The sequence below is a fragment of the Pyrgilauda ruficollis genome, unplaced genomic scaffold, assembly GCF_017590135.1.
Source record: "Pyrgilauda ruficollis isolate IOZ18807 unplaced genomic scaffold, ASM1759013v1 scaffold173, whole genome shotgun sequence".
In the NCBI taxonomy this organism is placed as follows: Eukaryota; Metazoa; Chordata; class Aves; order Passeriformes; family Passeridae; genus Pyrgilauda; species Pyrgilauda ruficollis.
Genome location: NW_024516209.1, coordinates 738,413 through 760,597, shown reverse-complemented (window position 1 = coordinate 760,597; position 22,185 = coordinate 738,413). Strand labels below are relative to the sequence as shown.

The following is a 22,185-nucleotide window of genomic DNA, read 5'->3' as shown; positions in this document are numbered from 1 at the left end:
CAAATTGAAAATCATCTCTTCACTGGGAATTGAAATTATTTTTGAAATAGAAGTCTGCGTGTGACAAAAGAAAATCCCTCTCCCATCCCTGTGAATATTTTGCTTCCCAAGGCTAAGAGGAAGAAAACTGGTGTTATCCAGCATTCCTGAGCCTGAGGAAATCAGGAAATCAGGATCAGCTTGGCCCTTCTTTCACACCCTCAGATTTCCAACGGGACAAAGCTGGAAGGAATTTTCAGCTTTTAATGGGGAATAAAACCTGCAGCTGAATAATTGCCAACACTCTGCTTTGAATTTTGACTCCTCTGCCTCACCTTTTGCTGAGAAACAATATAAATTTCAGTTCAGGGAGTGCAAGATGATTCTTTTCCTTGTTTTTTGCCTCTCTCCTTAGAACACCAAGGCGAGTCCTGGCCTTCGTGCGGATCAGGCCAACTCCTCATTTTGCCCAAGATATGATCAGGCTTGGGGCAGACAACAAGGTACAGCCAAAGAAGCTGGAGTGGGAAAGGTTTGGAGTTTGGCTTCAGCTTTTCCAATGGAAAACCAGGATTTTTCCATCCCTTGAGGCCGTGGATAATGTTTTGGGGGTGTTGGTTGGTGTGTTCCTGCTTGGCTGTGGTTTTGTCACAGCGAGTGTGAGGGTGGAAAACACAATTCCTGTGGTAAAATCACCAGGAAAATCCTCCAAAGGACTGGGGCTGGCTGATCCATGAGGATTTCCCAGTGCTAACCACAAATTGGCACAGTCTATTTCCATCCTCTCTTATGCAAATTCCTCCCTTTGCTTTCTCTGCTTAATTAATTTCCCTGAGGCACAAAATCACTGAAAGTCAAACAGATGAGCTTAACCACATTTCCTTTTATTTATAATATTTGTCACCAGAAACTTGAGAGCATTACCAGATACTTTTAGGACATCTAGAACCATCCAAGGCAGTAAAATAACTCTGTTATTTCTGCTCCCTTTTCTACTTAACCCCAGGTCCTGAACTGCTGAAAACCCCCAGGGCTGTTGAGTTGATCTCCCTCTCTTTTTGGCTTGCAGAGCATTGATATCTACATCCAGAAGAGTCCCAGGGGAGGAATTGTGAATAACTCTCAGACTGACTGGTCCTTCAAAGTGGATGGGCTCCTCCACAACACTTCCCAGGAAGTGGTCTATGAGACTGTGGCAAAGGACTTGGTGTCCAAAGCTTTGCAGGGCTACAATGGTGATTTATTGCAATTCTTATTCTTTTGGTCACAACAAGAGGCTGGGTTTGAGCAGAGAGCCATTTGCTGTTCTGTTGGAGGCTCCCTCCTGAGTTTATCCTTTTGCTTTGGGATTTTTTTAGGCACCATCATGTGCTATGGGCAAACTGGAGCTGGCAAAACCTACACCATGACAGGAGCAACCTCTGAGTACAGGAACAGGGGGATCATCCCCAGAGCTATCCAGCAGGTACTGACTGCAGCTGGCTGGGAGGAGAGGAGGGAGAAACACCAAGGAACACTCTTCTATCACCTCTTGCTGGTAGAAAAGTGTTTGAACGCAGTGAATAAGTTGTATGTGAGTTTTTTTTTTTCCCTTCATTTTACCCCAGGGATGATGGTTAAAGAATAAAGGAGTTTTATTGTCATTTTCAGAGGTTCTTCCCCTTTAGTTCCTTGCTGCTCCCCAAATGTCACTGAGCCTTCAAAAGAGGTGTTTTCCAAGCTGCCATTGTGTGAAATCAGATTAAAACTTACCATAAAATCATTAGAAACATCTCTAAGGCACAGAGACCTTGGCACAGGTGCCCAGGGAAGCTGTGGCTGCCCCTGGATCCCTGGCAGTGCCCAAGGCCAGGCTGGACAGGGCTGGGAGCAGCCTGGCACAGTGGGAGGTGTCCCTGCCATGGCAGGGCTGGGACGGGATGGGTTTCAGGTCCCTTCCAACCCGAACCATTCCATAATTCCATGTTTCTGTAAGATCATTAAATCCAAACCCCAGCTGAGCCCTCAGAGCTCAGATTTAGCCCCACAAACCCCTAGATGCACTTGGAGCTGTTCAGAACTATTTCTCTATCAATATCTATCTCTGTATTACAGAAATTGGTGCCTTGTATACACCTCAATGTATTTATTTATATTTGATATCTAATTATATTTTATACCCTTCTCATTTCACATTCTCAGATTTCCATTCTCAGATTTTCCCTGTCCAAGTAGGACAAGGCCAGAAGGAATTTTCACAACTCTTTACCCAAAGTTGCTATTAATGGGAAATATATATTTTTATATATTCTCTGTTTATATCTTACATCTACTTATACTACACCCAATTATATCTCATACCAACATCTACCCAAATATCTTCTCTGTTTATATCTTACATCTACTTATACCACGCCCATTTATATCTTACATCAACATCTACCCAAATATCTTCGCTGAAAAGCCACAAATAACTAAAAATCTCCCTGTGAATGGACACAAACCCTTTGTCTTGGTGCAGATCTTCAAATCAGCTACAGAATTCCTCAATATCCTGGTGACTGTCCGAATTTCCTACCTGGAGATCTACAAGGAAGCCTTGTTCGACCTCCTGGCGCCGGCGCTGGGCCGAGGGTCCAAGGACAACCAGCTGGCTGTCATGGATGGTCCCCACGGCATTTATGTCAAGGGGCTCTCCATCCACCCTGTCAGCCACGAGGAGGAGGCTCTGCATCTCCTTTTTGAGGCAAGAGAACCCAAATATTCCCTTCAATCCCGTGGTTGTGGGCGCTGCCTGAAGGAGGAGCTGGAAAAGAAGGAGTGGGTGGCCGAGATGGTGGAATGAGGTTCAGCCATTGAACCCCTCTTGGTTGTGGGGAGAAAAACTGGCAAGCTCTTGGTTTTGCAAGGAAAATGTCCCTGGCTCAGGGATTCTGGAAGATGCTTCAAGAAAAGATGGTTTGGGGTGATCATGGCACTGTTGGAATTGACAGCAGGGTTGTTCGGGGTGAGAGGCTTGCGAGGGGACTTTGGTTACTGAGATCAGCATCTTTTCCTCATGGATGCTTCGGTTGGTAAGGAAAACAGGGATGAATAATTGGATCTGTCTGCAGGAGGTAGATCCTCACCCAGAGCCTTCTTCTGTCCTTAAAATCTTTCTCTGGCCTTTTTAATAACCAGCGGTGTCCTGAGCTCTGGAATGTGCAGGAGATGCCTCTTCCTTTTTAAAGAGCAGAAGGAGGATGATGATGGCTGAGAAAGCTGGGAATGCTCACCTGGAGAGGAGAAGGCTCCAGGGAGAGCTCAGAGCCCTGCCAGGGCCTGAAGGGGCTCCAGGAGAGCTGGAGAGGGACTGGGGACAAGGATGGAGGGACAGGACACAGGGAATGGCTCCCACTGCCAGAGGGCAGGGATGGATGGGAGATTGGGAATTGGGAATTCCTGGCTGGGAGGGTGAGGAGGGGTGGGATGGAATTCCCAGAGCAGCTGTGGCTGCCCCTGGATCCCTGGCAGTGCCCAAGGCCAGGCTGGAGCAGCCTGGGACAGTGGGAGGTGTCCCTGCCCATCCAAGGGGTTGGATGGGATGGACTTTAAGGCTCCTTCCAACATCCCTTTGTGTTCCTGGCAGAGGTTCAGATCCCCCTGCCCATCACACCTGTGGGAATTTTCAGTGCTGTTTGAAGCTTGGGGAGCTCTTTGCTTTTCCAGTCATCAGGAAGTGGAAAAAGCCACAGAGATGTTGCCTGGCTTATCCTCAAAAAGCCACAATTCCATGAGCTGAGCTTGGAATTTTCTCTCCATTGGCAGGGTGAGACCAACAGAGTGATAGGAGAGCACAGCCTGAATAAGAATTCCTCCAGATCCCACTGCATCTTCACTGTGTACATTGAGGTGAGAGCTCCAGCCTTGTTCCTATGGACTGGGACAACTTTCTAGGGATCCAAGGGGATCTTTGTTTTTTCCTGTATTGCAGTTTTGTCTGCCCCTAAGTGCAGTTTCTCTTCCTCTCTCCCTCAGTGTCGTTCCAGAGATTACACAAATCACAAATGCCTTAAATCTAAAATCACCTTAATTGACCTGGCAGGGTCTGAGAGGCTGAGCAAGACTGGGGTGAGTGGTGGGAGCTCCTCGGCTTCCTTGGGTCCCTTTGGAAAAACAGGGAAGGGAACAGAGCTGGGGAGGGTCTGGAGCCCCAAGAGGGGCTGAGGGAGCTGGGAAGGGGCTCAGCCTGGAGAAAGGGGGAATCAGGGGGGACCTTGTGGCTCTGCACAGCTCCTGCCAGGAGGGGACAGCCGGGGGGTCGGGCTGTGCTCCAGGGAACAGGGACAGGAGGAAATTGCTTCGGGGAGAAGTTCAGGTTGGAAATTGAGAATATTCCTCCTGGAAAAGTGTGTCCAGCTCTGGTACAGCTGCACAGGGCAGTGGACAGTCTTTTGACTCACCCACGTCCTCAAGGACTCGCTGGGTAAGAGCTGGCACTGCCCACAGCTCCGGCAAAACTGGTGTTGCAATGGCCATGGCAAGTCCTGAGGTCATCATTTATCAGGGAATCCTGGAATGGTTTGGGCTGGAAGGGACCTTAAACAGTCCCCGTCGCTGGAGGGATTTAAATCCCTGTGGATGTGGCACTTGGGGACACGGTCAGGGGTGGCCTTGGCAGTGCTGGGAATGGCTGGGCCGATCTGAGGGGCCGTTCCCAACCTCAACAATTCCCTGACTCCGTGGCGTTCCGCGTTGATCAGAATCAAAACAAGATCAGCCCTGCAGAGCTCTGCCCTGTCGTGTGTGTGACCAGAACTGTCTCCTCTTGCTCTCCACTGCAGTCTGAGGGCCAGGTGCGGGTGGAGGCCTCCTACATCAACAAATCCCTGTCCTTCCTGGAGCAGCTGGTCATCGCCCTGGCCGATCCCAAGAGGGAGCACATCCCCTTCAGGCAGAGCAAACTCACCCACGTCCTCAAGGACTCGCTGGGTAAGAGCTGGCACTGCCCACAGCTCCGGCAAAACTGCTGTTGCATGGCCATGGCAAGTCCTGAGGTCATTTATCAGGGAATTCTGGAATGGTTTGGGCTGGAAGGGACCTTAAGGATCATGCATTCCTCCCCTGCCGTGGCAGGGACACCTTCCACTGTCCCAGGCTGCTCCAAGTGTCCAACCTTGGACCTTTCCAGGGATCCAGGCGCAGCCACAGCTGCTCTGGGCATCCTGAGAAACAGAATTTTTACCTACACCAGGAACTCAGGGTTTTTATTCCCATTCTCTTCCTGCATCCTCATCCCATGAGACACAAATTTCACCTTTTTAGTCACTCTGTGCCTCTCTTTCTGTGCCCTGTGGAGGGACTGTTACACCCTGGTGTGTCCTTTGTGCTTCTTGAAACTGAAAGGAGCCTTAGGTGGGATCTTGGGCAGGAATTCCTGGCTGGGATGGAATTCCCAGAGCAGCTGTGGCTGTTCCCTGGCAGTGTCCAAGCTTGGACAGGGCTGGGAGCAGCCTGGGACAGTGGGAGGTGACCCTGCCATGGCAGGGGTGGCACTGGATGATCACTAAATCCCTTCCACCCCAAACCACTCTGGGATTCTGTTGGAGCCCTGGCTACTGAAAATTTTAGACTTTCTGTGTTAACAGACACTGACCCCCAAGCAAACACTACATTTAACCTTAAACCATAGAAAAAAACTTCCAAAATTAAATAATAAAAGGAAAATTATCTGTACATAATTTAAATAAAAGTGTGTAATATCACATAGTAGAAAACTTAAAGTTTTAAAATATAGTAATATATATAAAACAAGATAGAAGTTTTAAGACAGAAGCTAATCCTTCTTCTTTACCTTCTTCACCTTCTTCTTCATAAGTTTAAATAATATTTTATAATTAAATAAAAAAAATCCACATTGCGAGTCACAAGTAATTAGCTATTAAGTTTAAATAATTTAAGTATCATTTCTTAATTACACAATTTGTCTTTTAAAAAGCTTGTAAATAAAAATACAACTCAGTTTTTTACGGGCAGGAATTCCTGGCTGGGATGGAATTCCCAGAGCAGCTGTGGCTGTTCCCTGGCAGTGTCCAAGCTTGGACAGGGCTGGGAGCAGCCTGGGACAGTGGGAGGTGACCCTGCCATGGCAGGGGTGGCACTGGATGATCACTAAATCCCTTCCACCCCAAACCACTCTGGGATTCTGTTGGAGCCCTGGCTACTGAAAATTTTAGACTTTCTGTGTTAACAGACACTGACCCCCAAGCAAACACTACATTTAACCTTAAACCATAGAAAAAAACTTCCAAAATTAAACAATAAAAGGAAAATTATCTGTACATAATTTAAATAAAAGTGCGTAATATCACATAGTAGAAAACTTAAAGTTTTAAAATATAGTAATATATATAAAACAAGATAGAAGTTTTAAGACAGAAGCTAATCCTTCTTCTTTACCTTCTTCACCTTCTTCTTCATAAGTTTAAATAATATTTTATAATTAAATAAAAAAAATCCACATTGCGAGTCACAAGTAATTAGCTATTAAGTTTAAATAATTTAAGTATCATTTCTTAATTACACAATTTGTCTTTTAAAAAGCTTGTAAATAAAAATACAACTCAGTTTTTTACCTCTCCTCTATTTCAATTAGCACATATTAAAATACACTGCAGGAAAGGAAACAACAACAAAAAAATCACCCAAAATTATATTATTTGCTTTATTTTTAATATGATTTTTTTTTTTTCCCAGGGGGAAGCTGCAACACTGTCCTGGCTGGGCCGATCTGAGGGGCCGTTCCCAACCTCAACAATTCCCTGACTCCGTGGCGTTCCGCGTTGATCAGAATCAAAACAAGATCAGCCCTGCAGAGCTCTGCCCTGTCGTGTGTGTGACCAGAACTGTCTCCTCTTGCTCTCCACTGCAGTCTGAGGGCCAGGTGCGGGTGGAGGCCTCCTACATCAACAAATCCCTGTCCTTCCTGGAGCAGCTGGTCATCGCCCTGGCCGATCCCAAGAGGGAGCACATCCCCTTCAGGCAGAGCAAACTCACCCACGTCCTCAAGGACTCGCTGGGTAAGAGCTGGCACTGCCCACAGCTCCGGCAAAACTGCTGTTGCATGGCCATGGCAAGTCCTGAGGTCATTTATCAGGGAATTCTGGAATGGTTTGGGCTGGAAGGGACCTTAAGGATCATGCATTCCTCCCCTGCCGTGGCAGGGACACCTTCCACTGTCCCAGGCTGCTCCAAGTGTCCAACCTTGGACCTTTCCAGGGATCCAGGCGCAGCCACAGCTGCTCTGGGCATCCTGAGAAACAGAATTTTTACCTACACCAGGAACTCAGGGTTTTTATTCCCATTCTCTTCCTGCATCCTCATCCCATGAGACACAAATTTCACCTTTTTAGTCACTCTGTGCCTCTCTTTCTGTGCCCTGTGGAGGGACTGTTACACCCTGGTGTGTCCTTTGTGCTTCTTGAAACTGAAAGGAGCCTTAGGTGGGATCTTGGGCAGGAATTCCTGGCTGGGATGGAATTCCCAGAGCAGCTGTGGCTGTTCCCTGGCAGTGTCCAAGCTTGGACAGGGCTGGGAGCAGCCTGGGACAGTGGGAGGTGAGCCTGCCATGGCAGGGGTGGCACTGGGTGATCACTAAATCCCTTCCACCCCAAACCACTCTGGGATTCTGTTGGAGCCCTGGCTACTGAAAATTTTAGACTTTCTGTGTTAACAGACACTGACCCCCAAGCAAACACTACATTTAACCTTAAACCATAGAAAAAAACTTCCAAAATTAAATAATAAAAGGAAAATTATCTGTACATAATTTAAATAAAAGTGTGTAATATCACATAGTAGAAAACTTAAAGTTTTAAAATATAGTAATATATATAAAACAAGATAGAAGTTTTAAGACAGAAGCTAATCCTTCTTCTTTACCTTCTTCACCTTCTTCTTCATAAGTTTAAATAATATTTTATAATTAAATAAAAAAAATCCACATTGCGAGTCACAAGTAATTAGCTATTAAGTTTAAATAATTTAAGTATCATTTCTTAATTACACAATTTGTCTTTTAAAAAGCTTGTAAATAAAAATACAACTCAGTTTTTTACCTCTCCTCTATTTGAATTAGCACATATTAAAATACACTGCAGGAAAGGAAACAACAACAAAAAAATCACCCAAAATTATATTATTTGCTTTATTTTTAATATGATTTTTTTTTTTTCCCAGGGGGAAGCTGCAACACTGTCCTGGTGACAAACATCTATGGGGAAGCTGAGCACTTGGAAGAGACCGTGAGTTGGGGGAATTCCTAATTCATCCCAAACTTTGGAGAGCTCATCTTATCCCAAAGGCTCAAATCCAGACTCCTGTCAGATGAGAGCCTGAGGCAGGGCAGGCAGGAGCTGCTCAGAGTTAAGCTTACTGGAGAGATAATAATAATAATAATAATAATAATAATAATAATAATAGCAATAATAATAATTTATTGTTATTATTATATATACCTTATATTACCTTATATTATATTACATTATATATATTATATTGGAACATTATAGTATATAATTATACATTAGTAATAATGTATTAATAATAATAATAAATATAGAAATCATAGTTTACATTAATATAAGTATTAACATAATTTAAAATAATTATCAATAATAATAATAATAATAATAATAATAATAATAATAATAATAATAATAATATAGCAATAATAATAATTTATTGTTATTATTATATATACCTTATATTACCTTATATTATATTACATTATATATATTATATTGGAACATTATAGTATATAATTATACATTAGTAATAATGTATTAATAATAATAATAAATATAGAAATCATAGTTTACATTAATATAAGTATTAACATAATTTAAAATAATTATCAATAATAATATAAATTTACTATTGCTTTTACTATTAATCATTAATAATATATAATGTATAGTAATATATTGATACTATAATGTAATAATATAGTTTAATTTTATTATATTGTGTTATAATAATCATCATAATTATCATTATTGTTATTAATTAATTAAATAATTAATTAAATGTGTTTCCATGGGCCATCCCCTCATGGCCCCCCTGGAATTGCCCCATTTCCCAGCAGAGCTGAGCTGGCTCCCTGCTGCAGCAGGAACGAGGAGGAACCTCCCAGGGGTTGTTTTTAAACCTGTAAATGACCAAATGGGTGAAAATGCCCCTGTGTGAGCTGATGTGTAGCAAACAGCAAGGAATCACCTGGAACAATCCACAGATTTTATTTCTCTCTGCTCTTGGGTCTGATAGAATTCAGTAGAAAGATCAGGAAAATGATATTTCTGCCAAGATCTGTCTTCTTTACTTCAAGCCTTTGTTTTCCAGCTGTCCTCCCTTCGCTTTGCCACCAGGATGAACTGGGTGACAGCAGAGCCTGTCCCCAACGAGCCCTTCTACAGGGAGGTAGGGACAGCAGGGGGCTGGGCAAGGGCAATGTGATCATTTTGTCATTCATGTTTAGGACAATAACCTGAAAAACCTGAGGAAAATCAGGGAGTTTCATAAATAACCCTTCCTCAGCCAAGCTGGCACTGCTGATTTTAGGTGGGTGATAGAATGGATCCATGTTAAACCTTTTAATAGGTTTTTAATTACAGCTCCCTGGTCTAAGGCACAGCCATGCAGGTGGTCACATCTTCCTGGGAATTCTTTCTCCTGCATATCCCGCATTTTTCTGATGAGATTCAGCTCTCAACAGAGAGATTTTGTGGTGAATTATTCCCCTGACATGCAGGGAAATCATCTCCAGTCCTCCTGCAGCTTTATCCCTGTTGCTGCTGGTAACAGAACAGCTTCTCCACAATTAGAAAACTTGGGTAATTAAGGAAATCATTTAAAGCAAGGGATCACAGGATATTAGAGTGCACTTTCAGAGTGAAAACCAAACTGGAGGAGCTGAAATTGGAAGGAAACTTTGTGGTTTGGTGCTCCAGAGGTCGCTGCAAAGCAGCACAGTGCCCACTTCTCCCTGAATCCCAAGATTTTTGTGCTCACCTTTCTAAAGACACATTTCAAAAAGTGAATCCTTGAAGATATTCCATGTTAGGGAGAAATTCAGTCAAATCCAGCACAGGAAAATCTCTCCTTTGTCCCAGTTACTGCCAGAGGTGCTGAGTAGTGGCAGAGGTGAGCCCTGCACAATGCTGAGCTTCCAGGATAATATCCCAGATCCTGGAATTTGATGGTCCCTGCAATTCCAGACCAGAAAATCATCCCATTAAAAAGCAGTGATGGCTTTGGCAGGCTCTGCAGGCAGGACCCAGCAGAAGCTGTCCTGTAGGGACCTAATCAAAGGGAAATCAAACTGATTTCCAGACCCACTGATTCCCTGCTGCAGGCCCTGAGGGAGCTGGGATCCAGCTGGGATATTTTCCAGCAGCCAATTTCATGCTGCTTTTAGCAGGTTTTGTTTTTCCCCCAATATAATTTAGTGTTTTGCTCACCCTTTTTTCCCCCTGCTAGGCATCAGTGAAGGCTCTGGAGGAGGAGATCCAGCTCCTGAAGCAAGAGCTGACCATGCAGGACCACTTGGTGAGGAGCAGTGAACTCGTTGTCCAGTGGGGTTGTGTCCTTCCCTCTGCTCCCAGCACCATCCTCGGGGGCTTAGGGAAACCTCTGAAGATCCCACACAGAGGGATGGGGCTGGAATTTCAATCCCCAGCCACTGGAGATGGGGTTTGGGTTTTTTCCAGACTCTTGAAGCTCTTCTGTTAGTTGGTTGCTCCCAAATCCCATCTCCTGCCAAGTCAGGTGATGAGCGTCCCAAGCAGAAACGGGCACAGCAATTCCAGGTGTTTGCCAGAGCAGTGGAATCACAGAATTCCAGGATGGTTTGGGTTGGAAGGGATCTAAAAGCCCACCCAGTGCCACCCCTGCCATGGCAGGGACACCTCCCACTGTCCCAGGGTTCTCCAAGCCCCAGTGTCCAGCCTGGCCTTGGGCACTGCCAGGGATCCAGGGGCAGCCACAGCTGCTCTGGCACCTGTGCCAGGGCCTGCCCACCCTCCCAGGGAACAATTCCTTCCCTAAATCCATCCTGAATCTTCCCCTTTTAGTTTAAAACCATCACTCCTTGTCCCACCACGACAGGACCTGCCCGAAGCTTTGTCCCTGTTGTTCTCACGGGCTCCCTCAGCTGTTTGTAACTCCCTGATTTTCAGTTTTCCAATCTTTTGGGGTTTTTTTAGGCAAATAATTCCTTGATGACTTACAGCCCCCTGACTACAGCCCAGAGAGCAGAAATCAGATCCCAAGTCCAGAAATACCTCAGAGGAGTCATTGAGGAAATTGATGTAAGTAGTGAGAAAAGGGCTCACTAAAAAATCCTTAAATCCTGATTCCATCCTCTTTTCCTCCAAGAGAGGGGCAGTGACAATGTCTTTTAAAGAGGCTGTTTTTCACCCCAAAGCCACTACAGAATTGTAATTTAATTTCTTTTTGCTTTCTTAAGTCTGCAGCATGTTTTCATTCCATTTTTGCTAATTTGGAGGCTCTGGAAGTATTTTCCTTAATTTTAAAACACTTTAAACCGATTTTTTTAAACTCCTTTATATAATTAATACCAAAATTGATGGCTTTGTACCTCTCTTCCTCAGATTGTGAATGTCAGGCAGATCCAGGAGGTGTTTAGACAGTTCAAAGTGATTTTAAGGTAAGTCCAGAGATCCCAGAGTAGTTTGGGTTGGGAAGGACCTTAAGGACCATCCCATTCCATCCCATTCCATGGGCAGGGACACCTCCCACTATCCCAGGCTGCTCCAAGCCCTCTCCAACCTGGATTAAAGATTCAAACAAGGGGATGGGACTGAGCAGAGTTAGCATGGTTTGATGTGGACCATTAAAAGGTTCTGAAAAGTATTAAAATAACCATCAAAAAGCTTTAATGTTAAAGAGCCCTAAAGGAATGTCACGGAAAAGGAGAGGAAGAGAGTGGACAAAGGTTATGATGGGAAGCCTGGGAGGGCTGTTGAGGGATAAAAGGGGTTTTTCTTTGGGAATCTGCCTTTGGCAGGGGTCACAGGTGGGAAAGGATTCCTAAAGGGCTGTGTTTTCCTTAGCCAACAGGCAGAAGAAGTGGAGAGCAGGTTCTGGAACAAGTACGGGCTGGGACGCATGGTTGGGTCTGACTCTGAGTCCAGTTCTGACTCGGATCTGTGTTTGGAGGAGGCTGAGGAGCAGCAGGAGGAGGAGGAGGAGCAGGAGCAGGAGGACACGGTAATGCCTGGGCTTGGCCTGGCCCAGAATCCACCTGAGAGCTGGCTCCTTGGTGCCAAAATGGGAATTGTATGAAGCGGATTTTTCCCTGTTGAAATCAAACTCAGAAATGTCACTGGGGGTGAGTTTGTCAAAAAATGTGTCCAGAGCAGAGATGCACCATTAACAAAGAGGAATTCCTGGCAGCAGAGGGATTAATTTGACTCTCTATCTGCACAGAATAGTTCAGGAAATGGGAATTAGAATCCCAGAAAGGTTTGGGTTGGAAGGAACATTAAAGATCATCCCATTCCATGAGCAGGGACACCTCCCACTATCTCAGGTTGTTCCAAACCAAACCCAGCCTGGCCTTGGGCACTTCCAGGGATCCAGGGGCAGCCACAGCTGCTCTGGGAATTCCATTCCAGGGCCTCCCCACCCTCCCAGCCAGGAATTGCTTCCCAATATCCCATTTAAGCAGTGCCCCTTTCAGTTTAAAGCCCCCTCAATGTCCTGTACAATGCAATCTCCAAAGTGCCCTGTGTGCCACTGGGTTGGAGAAGGTGAGGTCCTGCCTCTGCTGAGATCCCTTTTTTAATCCTTATAATGTCTGGAGCCAAGTGTATAAATCCCACCTAATCCATAAATCCTCCTGTGGGCTCTCACAGAGTTTTTCATTCCCACATTAGGCTGTTCCAGGGGATGGAAGAGCTGCTGGGTGAGACCTGGCCAGCTTCCTGGTGTCCACCAATGGGATATTCCTCTGTGTTTCCATGTTTCCTTTCTGTGCTTCCAGGGTGTGCACCAACGGGATGTTCCTTTATTTTCCAGGAAAGTACAGTTGAGCAGGATGAGGATTCAGATCAGGAGGATGATGCAGGGACTATTGAGATTGGAAGTCCTCCTACATCCCCCACTCCTGATGGGGAGAAGGAAGCTGATGAGTGAGTTAAGCAGTCACACACCACTGCTTTACCTATGATAATCATGGAATCATGGAATCCCCTCAATGTCCTGTACAATGCAATCTCCAAAGTGCCCTGTGTGCCACTGGGTTGGAGAAGGTGAGGTCCTGCCTCTGCTGAGATCCCTTTTTTAATCCTTATAATGTCTGGAGCCAAGTGTATAAATCCCACCTAATCCATAAATCCTCCTGTGGGCTCTCACAGAGTTTTTCATTCCCACATTAGGCTGTTCCAGGGGATGGAAGAGCTGCTGGGTGAGACCTGGCCAGCTTCCTGGTGTCCACCAATGGGATATTCCTCTGTGTTTCCATGTTTCCTTTCTGTGCTTCTTGGTGTCCACCAATGGGATATTCCTCTGTGTTTCCATGTTTCCTTTCTGTGCTTCCAGGGTGTGCACCAACGGGATGTTCCTTTATTTTCCAGGAAAGTACAGTTGAGCAGGATGAGGATTCAGATCAGGAGGATGATGCAGGGACTATTGAGATTGGAAGTCCTCCTACATCCCCCACTCCTGATGGGGAGAAGGAAGCTGATGAGTGAGTTAAGCAGTCACACACCACTGCTTTACCTATGATAATCATGGAATCATGGAATTGTCAAGACTGGAAAAGCTCTCCCAGATCATTGAGTCCAACCATCCCCCAGCACTGCCAAGGCCACCCCTGACCATGTCCCCAAGTGCCACATCCACAGGGATTTCAATCCCTCCAGGGATGGGGATTCCACCACTGCCCTGGGCAGCTGTGCCAGGGCTGGAGAGCCTTTTTGGGGAAGGAATTTTCCCAATATCCAACCTGCACTCCCCTGGCTGAGGTTGGGGTTGTTTCCCCTTGTCCTGTCCCTGTTCCCTGGCAGCTGCTCTCCCTCTCAGGGCTTTCCCAGCTGCTGTCCCCAATCCTTGTGGTACCCCAAGTTCAGGACCCAGCACTTCACAGTGCCCAGGCAGGAATGTGCAGCCCATGGAAGAAGGAATGGAGGGAGCTGCCAGAGAAGCAGCAGAGATTTGGGGAGGGAAGGGGGAAGCAGCCAGTCCTGAGCAGAGGAAGAGCCTTCAGTTTACAGAAGTAAAACCTGCTTGGTTCCTCCCTGACATTTCCCCAAAGTCCTCGTGGAGAGAGCAGAGGAACCACCAAGGCTTTGGAGTCCACGTGACCCTGGGCTCTGCTGTGCTGCTTTGGTTTCAGGAGATGTGGCAAACACTCCTCTGCCTGTGTTCCAAATCCCACTCTCCTGATCACAGCATTCCTTAGGAAGAAATCCCCTGGCAGGGCGGGCAGGCCCTGGCACAGGTGCCAGAGCAGCTGTGGCTGCCCCTGGATCCCTGGCAGTGCCCAAGGCCAGGCTGGATTTGGTTTGGAGCAGCCTGGGACAGTGGGAGGTGTCCCTGCCATGGCAGGGGTGGATTGGGATGTGTTTAAGGTCCCTTCCAACTAAACCCATTCCATGATGATTCTATTTCTCTTTGCTGCAGTTGATGCTGGAGGGGTTTTGGAGGGAAAGGAGCAGGGAGCCAGGCTTGGTTTAAATGTGGGGTTGGATCAAATCCTTGGGGATTCCTTTTGGAGAGGGTTAGCCTTTGTCCAGGTGAGCCCAAAGCTGGGCAGGGTGGGACTGCTCTCCTTGGGATCCTTCTCAGGAGAGCTCCTCCAGCCTGGCCTGTATCCCACAGGATCCAGGTCAGGTCCTCCACTCTCAGGATGAAGGATTTGTGGGAGCAAGGCTGATTTCATTCCTTGCCAGTGGATAATTTCACTGGAAACATTGGTACAAGCTACCTCAGATCAGTTTTGAACTCAGCAAAGCCAAACCTGCAGCGTGTTTTGGTTCCAGATCCCTCTGGTGAAGAAATTAATGAATGTGGTTTGTCTTTCCCCCCTGTCAGGAAGGAAGGAATTAGGAGCCCTCCTCCTGAGATAAGTCAGGATGAATCCTCACTATCCAAAAGTCCCATCGAGGATCTGGAAGAGGAAGAGGAAGAGGAAGAAGAAAAGGAAGAGGAAGGAGTTTACCAGGAGGGTGATGAAGAGTCCTCAATCCCATCTTCAGAGGATTCCCAGAACCTCAAGTAGGTTTTCCCTGGGAGGGAGTAATCCCCTTTTCCAGAGGGTGCTTTACAATGGATTGTGTTCCCTGAGTGCAACTCCAAGGCAAAGGGGAGAGAGAGGTTTGGAGATCTGCAGGAATACAGGACAGGAGGGGTGGTGGGAGCCCCCTGAGCTCCAAGTGATGGTGGTGGGGGTCACCTCTGTGCTTCCAGCTCTGCCCTGACCACGTGCTCTTGAATATTTAAAAACTTCAATTAATTTAATTTATTTAATTTTTATTTAATTTTATTTAAATTCATTTAGCTCTTTAATTCCTGAAAACTGCAGCATCCCTTTGGTGAGTGGGAAAACTGCAGGGAGACCTCACATGCAGCCAGAAATCCCTACAGTCATGGAAATGGAGCTAAAGAATCATGGAATTCCAGGCTGGCTTGGGTTGGGGCAGCTCTGCAGGTGGGGTCTCACCTGAGGGGCAGAGGGGCAGAATCCCCTTTCCCTGCTGCCCAGGGTGTGGTTTCTGGGTTGCAGCAGAGCAGTGAAGCTGGTGCAGAATTCCACGATGCTCCTCACCGTGTTTCCATCCCCTCTGTGCCCTCCACACGGGATTTGTGTCCCTCTGGTGTTCCCAGGGCTGGCAGGACAGGCTGCTGCAGCTGCAGGAGGCCCATCCCAGGGCTCTTCCAGCAGCTGGGAGCTGCCTCTGGGAGCTGGAGCCGTGGCACTTTGCCCAGGGGCTGTTGTTTACAGCCCTGTGCCAGCTCACACAGCCCTGCAGGAGCTGGAAAATGCCCTTAAGAGGGCACCCAGGGAAGGCAGGAGCTGGAGTTTGGAGTGAGGAATGTGGAGCCCTCTGGGCACCTGCCTTGGAACAAGATAAGCTTCAAGGTCTCCTCCAACCCAAATCATTCCATGATTTTATGTTTCTGTCTTCTGCTCCCAAGCCCATCCTGCTCTCCAGGAATATCACCAGCACAGAGCAGCATCTGTGGACTGTGACATTCTCCTTTTTTTTGCCTGGGGTGGCTCATACTGGAACAACACCAGGTGTTCACTGGCACACGCTGGCATCAAAGCCATTTCACAGAAAAGTTGGGAATAGCGTTGGGAATTCTGACTTGGAAAACAGGCAGGACTTCCAAGGCATGGCAGCAGTGCTGTGGAGCTGGCCAGTGCTTGGAGCTGTGGGGTTTGGCTCCAGAGGGAGCTGATCCTGCTGGGAATGCAGCATGGGCAGAGCACAGGCATTTGTTTAACAATAGGGAGGAACAATATCCATTATTTTGGTGAAAATTCAAGCCATGAAAGGCTGGCTTTCCGGGCAATACTCAGTTCTGAGGAATAGGGTGTCTGTGTTAAGAGCTTTGTTCTGGGAGCAGCCTGAGGGACAGTGGGTGCTGGGGTGGGCATGGGAACAGTGCCAGGGACCCCAAAGGAACCCACTGAAATCCCATCAGACCTCAACTGTGACTATTCCCAAGGACTGGGGAGGCCACACCTCAAATCCTGAGTCGAGTTCTGGGCCCCTCACCACACTGAGGGGCTGGAGCATGTCCAGGGAGTGGAGCTGGGAAGGGTCTGGAGCCCCAGGAGGGGCTGAGTGAGCTGGGAAGGGACTCAGCCTGGAGAAAAGGGGGCTCAGGGGGGACCTTGTGGCTCTGCACAGCTCCTGCCAGGAGGGGACAGCCGGGGGTCGGGCTGTGCTCCAGGGAACAGGGACAGGAGCAGAGGGAACGGCCTCAGGCTGGGCCAGGGCAGGCTCAGGGTGGAAATTGGGGATGTTCCTCCTGGAAGGGGCTGTCCAGATGTGGCCCAGCTGCCCAGGACAGTGGTGGTTCCCCATCCCTGGAGGGATGTGACATCCATATGGATGTGGCACTTGGGGACATGGTCAGTGGTGGCCTTGGCAGTGCTGGGGGATGCTTAGACTCAATCTTGGGGAGCTTTTCCAGCCTGAATCATTCCCTGCACGCTGCAGGGCAGGACAGAGTGAGCTCCTGTGTCTGTGTCTGCTTTCAGGCCCTCTCTGTCCAAGGAAAAGGCCTTTGAGGTGTTTAAGAAGGAGACTGGACAGGAGATCCACCGGATCTTCAGGGAGAACAAGAGAATCCTCATTGCCAGGAAGAAGGGAATCCACTCTGTGGCACGGAAGATCAATGGCCTCAAGGAGCAGATTGAGGCAATCAAGGAGGCTCTGGAGGCTCAGAAGAAGAAGCGGAGGCAGGAGGGTGAGGAGGCAGCACGGGACAGGGGATGGAGCTCTGGGCTTCGAGGTCTCATCCTTGATTTGATTTGATTTAATTTAATAGAGGTGGTGGTTAAGGAATTGGCCTGGGATAGGGCTTTGCCTCTGGATTCCCTATTTCCTCTCTCCCTATGTGATTTCCAGGTTCCAGAGATGGAGCTCTGGGCTTCGAGGTCTCATCCTTGATTTGATTTGATTTAATTTAATAGAGGTGGTGGTTAAGGAATTGGCCTGGGACAGGGCTTTGCCTCTGGATTCCCAATATTTCCTTTGTCCCTATGTGATTTCCAGGTTCCAGAGCAGTTTTGGGTGGTCACAGAACTCCAGAATGGTTTGGGTTGGAAGGGATGTTAAGGATCATCCCAAGAGAATCCTCATTGCCAGGAAGAAGGGAATCCACTCTGTGGCACGGAAGATCAATGGCCTCAAGGAGCAGATTGAGGCAATCAAGGAGGCTCTGGAGGCTCAGAAGAAGAAGCGGAGGCAGGAGGGTGAGGAGGCAGCACGGGACAGGGGATGGAGCTCTGGGCTTCGAGGTCTCATCCTTGATTTGATTTGATTTGATTTGGTTTGATTTGATTTGATTTAATTTAATAGAGGTGGTGGTTAAGGAATTGGCCTGGGATAGGGCTTTGCCTCTGGATTCCCTATTTCCTCTCTCCCTATGTGATTTCCAGGTTCCAGAGAAGTTTTGGGTGGTCACAGAACTCCAGAATGGTTTGGGTTGGAAGGGATGTTAAGGATCATCCCACTCCACCCCTGCCATGGTAGGGACACCTCCCACTGTCCCAGATTGCTCCAAACCAAATCCAGCCTGGCCTTGGGCACTGCCAGGGATCCAGGAGCAGCCACAGCTTCCCTGGGCAGCCTGTGCCTCCCAACCCTCCCAGCCAGGAATTCCTTCCCAATATCCCATCTAAGCAATCCCAGGGATTTTTCCCCTGGCAGCCAAGTCAGACCCTCCATCAGGTGTGACATCTGCAGAGCCCTGTCCCTGCTCTCCACCCTCAGCAGAACCTTCCCTTCCTTTTCTCCCTCTCCAGGAGAATACACGGATGGGAAAGGACACGTGATCATCGATGAGAAGGAGTTCTCCCTCATTGTGAAGCTGAAGGAGCTGAAGGAGGAGCACAGGGCTGGCTTTACTGAGCTGCAGGACCTGAAGGCAGAGATGCAGTACTGCCAGCACCTCGTGGATAAGTGCAGGAGAAGGCTCATCTCAGGTACAGAGCACCAGGGCTCAGCAGCCTCCAGCTCAGCAGGGATAAATCCAGACTGGAGCACTCCCAAACTTCATGGGATCCCAGAATGGTTTGGGTGGGAAGGGACCTTAAAGCTTATCCAGTTCCAATCCCTTCCCACTGTCCCAGGCTGCTCCCAGCCCTGTCCAGCCTGGCCTTGGACACTTCAGGGATTCAGGGGCAGCCACAGCTGCTCTGGGCACCTGAGCCAGGACCTGCCCACCCTCCCAGCCAGGAATTCCTTCCCAAGATCCCATCCATCCCTGCCCTCTGGCAGTGGGAGCCATTCCCTGTGTCCTGTCCCTCCAGCCCCCTGCCAAATTTCCATTCTCTGTTGTCCTTTGTCCTGTTGCCTTCCAGACTGGATTTTATCCATAATCAGGTGGGGTTTCCTGACCTAACCTTGAATTGCTGCAGATCCTCTCTTCCAGATAATGTCCCTCTACTCCTTGGTCCCACCCCTACATGGGGGAAAAATTCCCACAAGGAATTCCCACAAGGAATTCCCACACTGCTGACCCCGGATCTCATCCTTGATTTTATTTAATAGAGGTGGTGGTTAAGGAATTGCCCTGGGACAGGGCTTTGCCTCTGGATTCCAAATATTTCCTCTGTCCCTATGTGATTTCCAACTTCCAGAGCTGCAGCTTTATCAGGAAAAGGAGCTTGGCCACAGCTCTGCCTGGGAAATCCCTGCAAATTCCACTTTGAAATCTGTGGGTTCAAACTGCCCCTGCTGTATCCCTGGATTTGCCCCTCTAAGGGAATCCAGTCCCTGTAGGAATTCCAGAGCCCCAAACATTTTGGATGCTGTGCACGTGGCAACATTTGCCAGGGGACAGCTTGGATCCATCAGAGCATCCCACGCAGGAAGAAATGGGATAATCATTCCCATCATTCCAGGGATAAAGAGGACCCAATCACAACTGTGCCACTGCTTCCTGTTGGATCTGCGTTTGGCATTTTTGGGTGCTCCAGATGTTTGCTGTTTGTTCAAACATCCAGGATTCACCCAGATCAGGAGTGGAGTGCCTGGGAAATGCCCAGGATTTATAAGGACATAATTCCCACCTGCTGTGTGTTCTCACTGCCTATTATGGGATGGCAAATGGCTGTGCTTGAGTGTGTGGGATTGAAATGCGAGCCCCAGCCGTGCTGCCCATTCCAAAGGGATTCTGGGGGCTGCAGGAGTGGTGCCTTCTCATGGCCAGGGGACTGTCCCCAGAGCTGGCCACCACCTCCTGGCCACCTCAGCACAGCCAACAGCCTCCTTAAATTCACTTTTCCAATCATTGAAACTCCAAATCCTGAGTTCTGAGCTTCCTGTCTGAGGGTTTAAGAGCACTGAGATCCTGCCTGATCCATAGGAACAAGCAATCCATGCTGTCTTTTAGGTCATTAATTACAGCCCATTAATTGCCCCTCTTTGCTTTGCAGAGTTTGATATCTGGTACAACGAAAACTTCCGTCTCCCTAAAGACATGAAGGAAGCTCTGGAGCCTGGTGGGAACATCAGACCTGGAATGATTCCCATGAACAGAGTCATGTGCCTGGTGAGTTATCCCAGAGTTCTGCTGATTCTCCTCAGGAGCCATGTGTGGGGTGCTGAGGGAATGAGGGAGCCTGTGGAAGGAGGAGGAGAAAAAGGAGGAGAAGGAATGAGGCACAAAGGGAATGTCTGGAGCCATATCCTGCTGTCACATTCCCTTCACTGTTCAGGGACTAAATCAGGACAGTGACTGAGGCACCTGGCATCTGTGGAACAACAGGAACTGGGCAAAGTGCCTGGGGGTGCAGGGGTGTTTGGATTCCCAGCCTGTGGGATCACAGATTTGCAGCCAAACTCTTGTGGCACTGCTCAGTACCAGTCCTGTGGCAGGAGCCACTGTGGGGGCCTGGGTCTTTTCTCATCCTGAAAAGCACATTTCTGTTCAGCTCCCCATGCATCTAAAAAAGTGTGACCAGAAGGGGGAATTCTGCACCTCAGGTGAGACCCCACCTGCAGAGCTGCCCCAGATCCAACAGCACAAGGACCTGGAGCTGCTGGAGAGATCCAGAGGAGGCCCTGGAGCTGCTGCAGGGCTGGAGCCAGGCTGGGGGAGCTGGGAATGTTCACTTTTCCTGTGGGAAAATCCCAACCCTCGCAGGTTTTTGCTCAAAGCCCTGCCCAAAGCTGCTCCTCCCAAGGTGTGGAAAGGGGAACCTCTCACTTCCAGGGTGTTCTGGCTGACCTGGTGTTTGGTGCCACAAAAGGGATGGATGTCCCAGGTGTGCAGGTGTGTGCTTTGCACATGGAATGCTTTTCCCTGGCAGGATGAAGACGTGCAGGACAAGTTTGAGTGGGTGCAGGAGACAGCGCTGCCAGACTGCCCGGGCTCTGTGTCCTTCTACAGGGCCAGGATGAAGACAGATCAAAAGGTAACCCCAGGGAGAATCCCAGAATGGACTGGGATGAAAGGGACCTTCAGGATCATCCAGTCCCAGCCCCTGCCATGGGCAGAGACACCTTCCACTATCCCAGGGTGCTCCAAGCCCTGTCCAACCTGGGCAGAACAAATTCACCCACAGAGAGATGGGAATGTTCACCTGGAGAAGGCTCCAGAGAGACCTCAGAGCCCTTCCAGGCCCTAAGGAGCTGGAGAGGGACAAGGGACGGAGGGGCAGGACACAGGGAATGGCTTCCCACAGCTAGAGGGCAGGGATGGATGGGATATTGGGAAGGAACTCCTGGCTAGGAGGGTGGAGAGAGTGGAATGAAATTCCCAGAGCAGCTGTGGCTGCCCCTGGATCCCTGGAAGTGCCCAAGGCCAGGTTGCATGGAGCTTGGAGCAGCCTGGAATAGTGGAAGGTGTCTCTGTCTCACCTTACTGAGATAAGCCTTAAGGTCCTTCTCAACTGAAATAATTCTGGGATTCCATGAAAACATCTCAAACATCTTTTCATTGCTCTGGAGAATTTCCTAGGGATTCCTGTCCCCTCCTTGGAGCCTGCTGGGATCTGCTCTCAGCAGAGCAATGCTGGTGTGATGGGGAATCTCCCAGCTCTTCCCAGCACCACTGGGAAAGTCTGAGAAGGCATTTGGTTTTATTTTTCAGGAAAAAAGTTTTTACAGGTGAGAACTGTGCTCTGAGAGCCGAGCTGAGCTCAGTGATCCCTTTGTGTTCCCTGTTCCCAGCAAACCTTCAACGGCACCATGGCGGAGCTCCGGAAAATGCACAGGAAACCCGGACTGGTCCCGGCTGCTGAGAAGAAGAAAGCCCTGTCCTTCCTGCCCATCACATAGCCTGGATCCCAGCATTCCCCAAGGAATGCCACCTCAGGAAGCGCCTCCTGATCGTGTCCACCATTGATTTATAAAAATAAACAGCAGGAAAAGTGAACCACCCAACCTTTGGGCAGGCAGGGAGTTACTGGGAATCGATGCCGCTGTTTGGACAGGACACGAGCCAGGCACTTCCAACTGCACCACTTGTTTTCCTGAGCCTCTG

General features: G+C 48.3%; 1 protein-coding gene and 1 long non-coding RNA gene across 2 annotated transcripts in view; one reads left to right on the top strand and one right to left on the bottom strand.

Moving 5' to 3' along the window:
* Window positions 1–22,091, top strand: part of KIF9 (kinesin family member 9) — a 24,876-nt gene extending 2,785 nt beyond the window's left edge. The window contains exons 4-23 of the mRNA XM_041464184.1: window positions 395–482; window positions 1,049–1,214; window positions 1,338–1,444; window positions 2,480–2,704; window positions 3,766–3,849; window positions 3,976–4,068; window positions 4,782–4,929; window positions 8,176–8,240; window positions 9,337–9,414; window positions 10,474–10,542; window positions 11,199–11,303; window positions 11,607–11,662; window positions 12,069–12,225; window positions 13,036–13,148; window positions 15,052–15,234; window positions 17,231–17,439; window positions 18,500–18,679; window positions 20,135–20,250; window positions 21,011–21,115; window positions 21,873–22,091. Coding sequence (XP_041320118.1) covers window positions 395–482; window positions 1,049–1,214; window positions 1,338–1,444; window positions 2,480–2,704; window positions 3,766–3,849; window positions 3,976–4,068; window positions 4,782–4,929; window positions 8,176–8,240; window positions 9,337–9,414; window positions 10,474–10,542; window positions 11,199–11,303; window positions 11,607–11,662; window positions 12,069–12,225; window positions 13,036–13,148; window positions 15,052–15,234; window positions 17,231–17,439; window positions 18,500–18,679; window positions 20,135–20,250; window positions 21,011–21,115; window positions 21,873–21,980 — 2,455 coding nt within the window. The 3' untranslated portion in view covers window positions 21,981–22,091. The remainder of the gene's footprint in view (window positions 1–394; window positions 483–1,048; window positions 1,215–1,337; window positions 1,445–2,479; window positions 2,705–3,765; window positions 3,850–3,975; window positions 4,069–4,781; window positions 4,930–8,175; window positions 8,241–9,336; window positions 9,415–10,473; window positions 10,543–11,198; window positions 11,304–11,606; window positions 11,663–12,068; window positions 12,226–13,035; window positions 13,149–15,051; window positions 15,235–17,230; window positions 17,440–18,499; window positions 18,680–20,134; window positions 20,251–21,010; window positions 21,116–21,872) is intronic.
* LOC121351812 lies at window positions 21,765–22,185 on the bottom strand. The gene is made up of 2 exons (XR_005954843.1): window positions 22,087–22,185; window positions 21,765–21,936 (listed from the first exon to the last, which is right to left on the bottom strand). It is a non-coding gene; the product is annotated as an uncharacterized LOC121351812 (long non-coding RNA).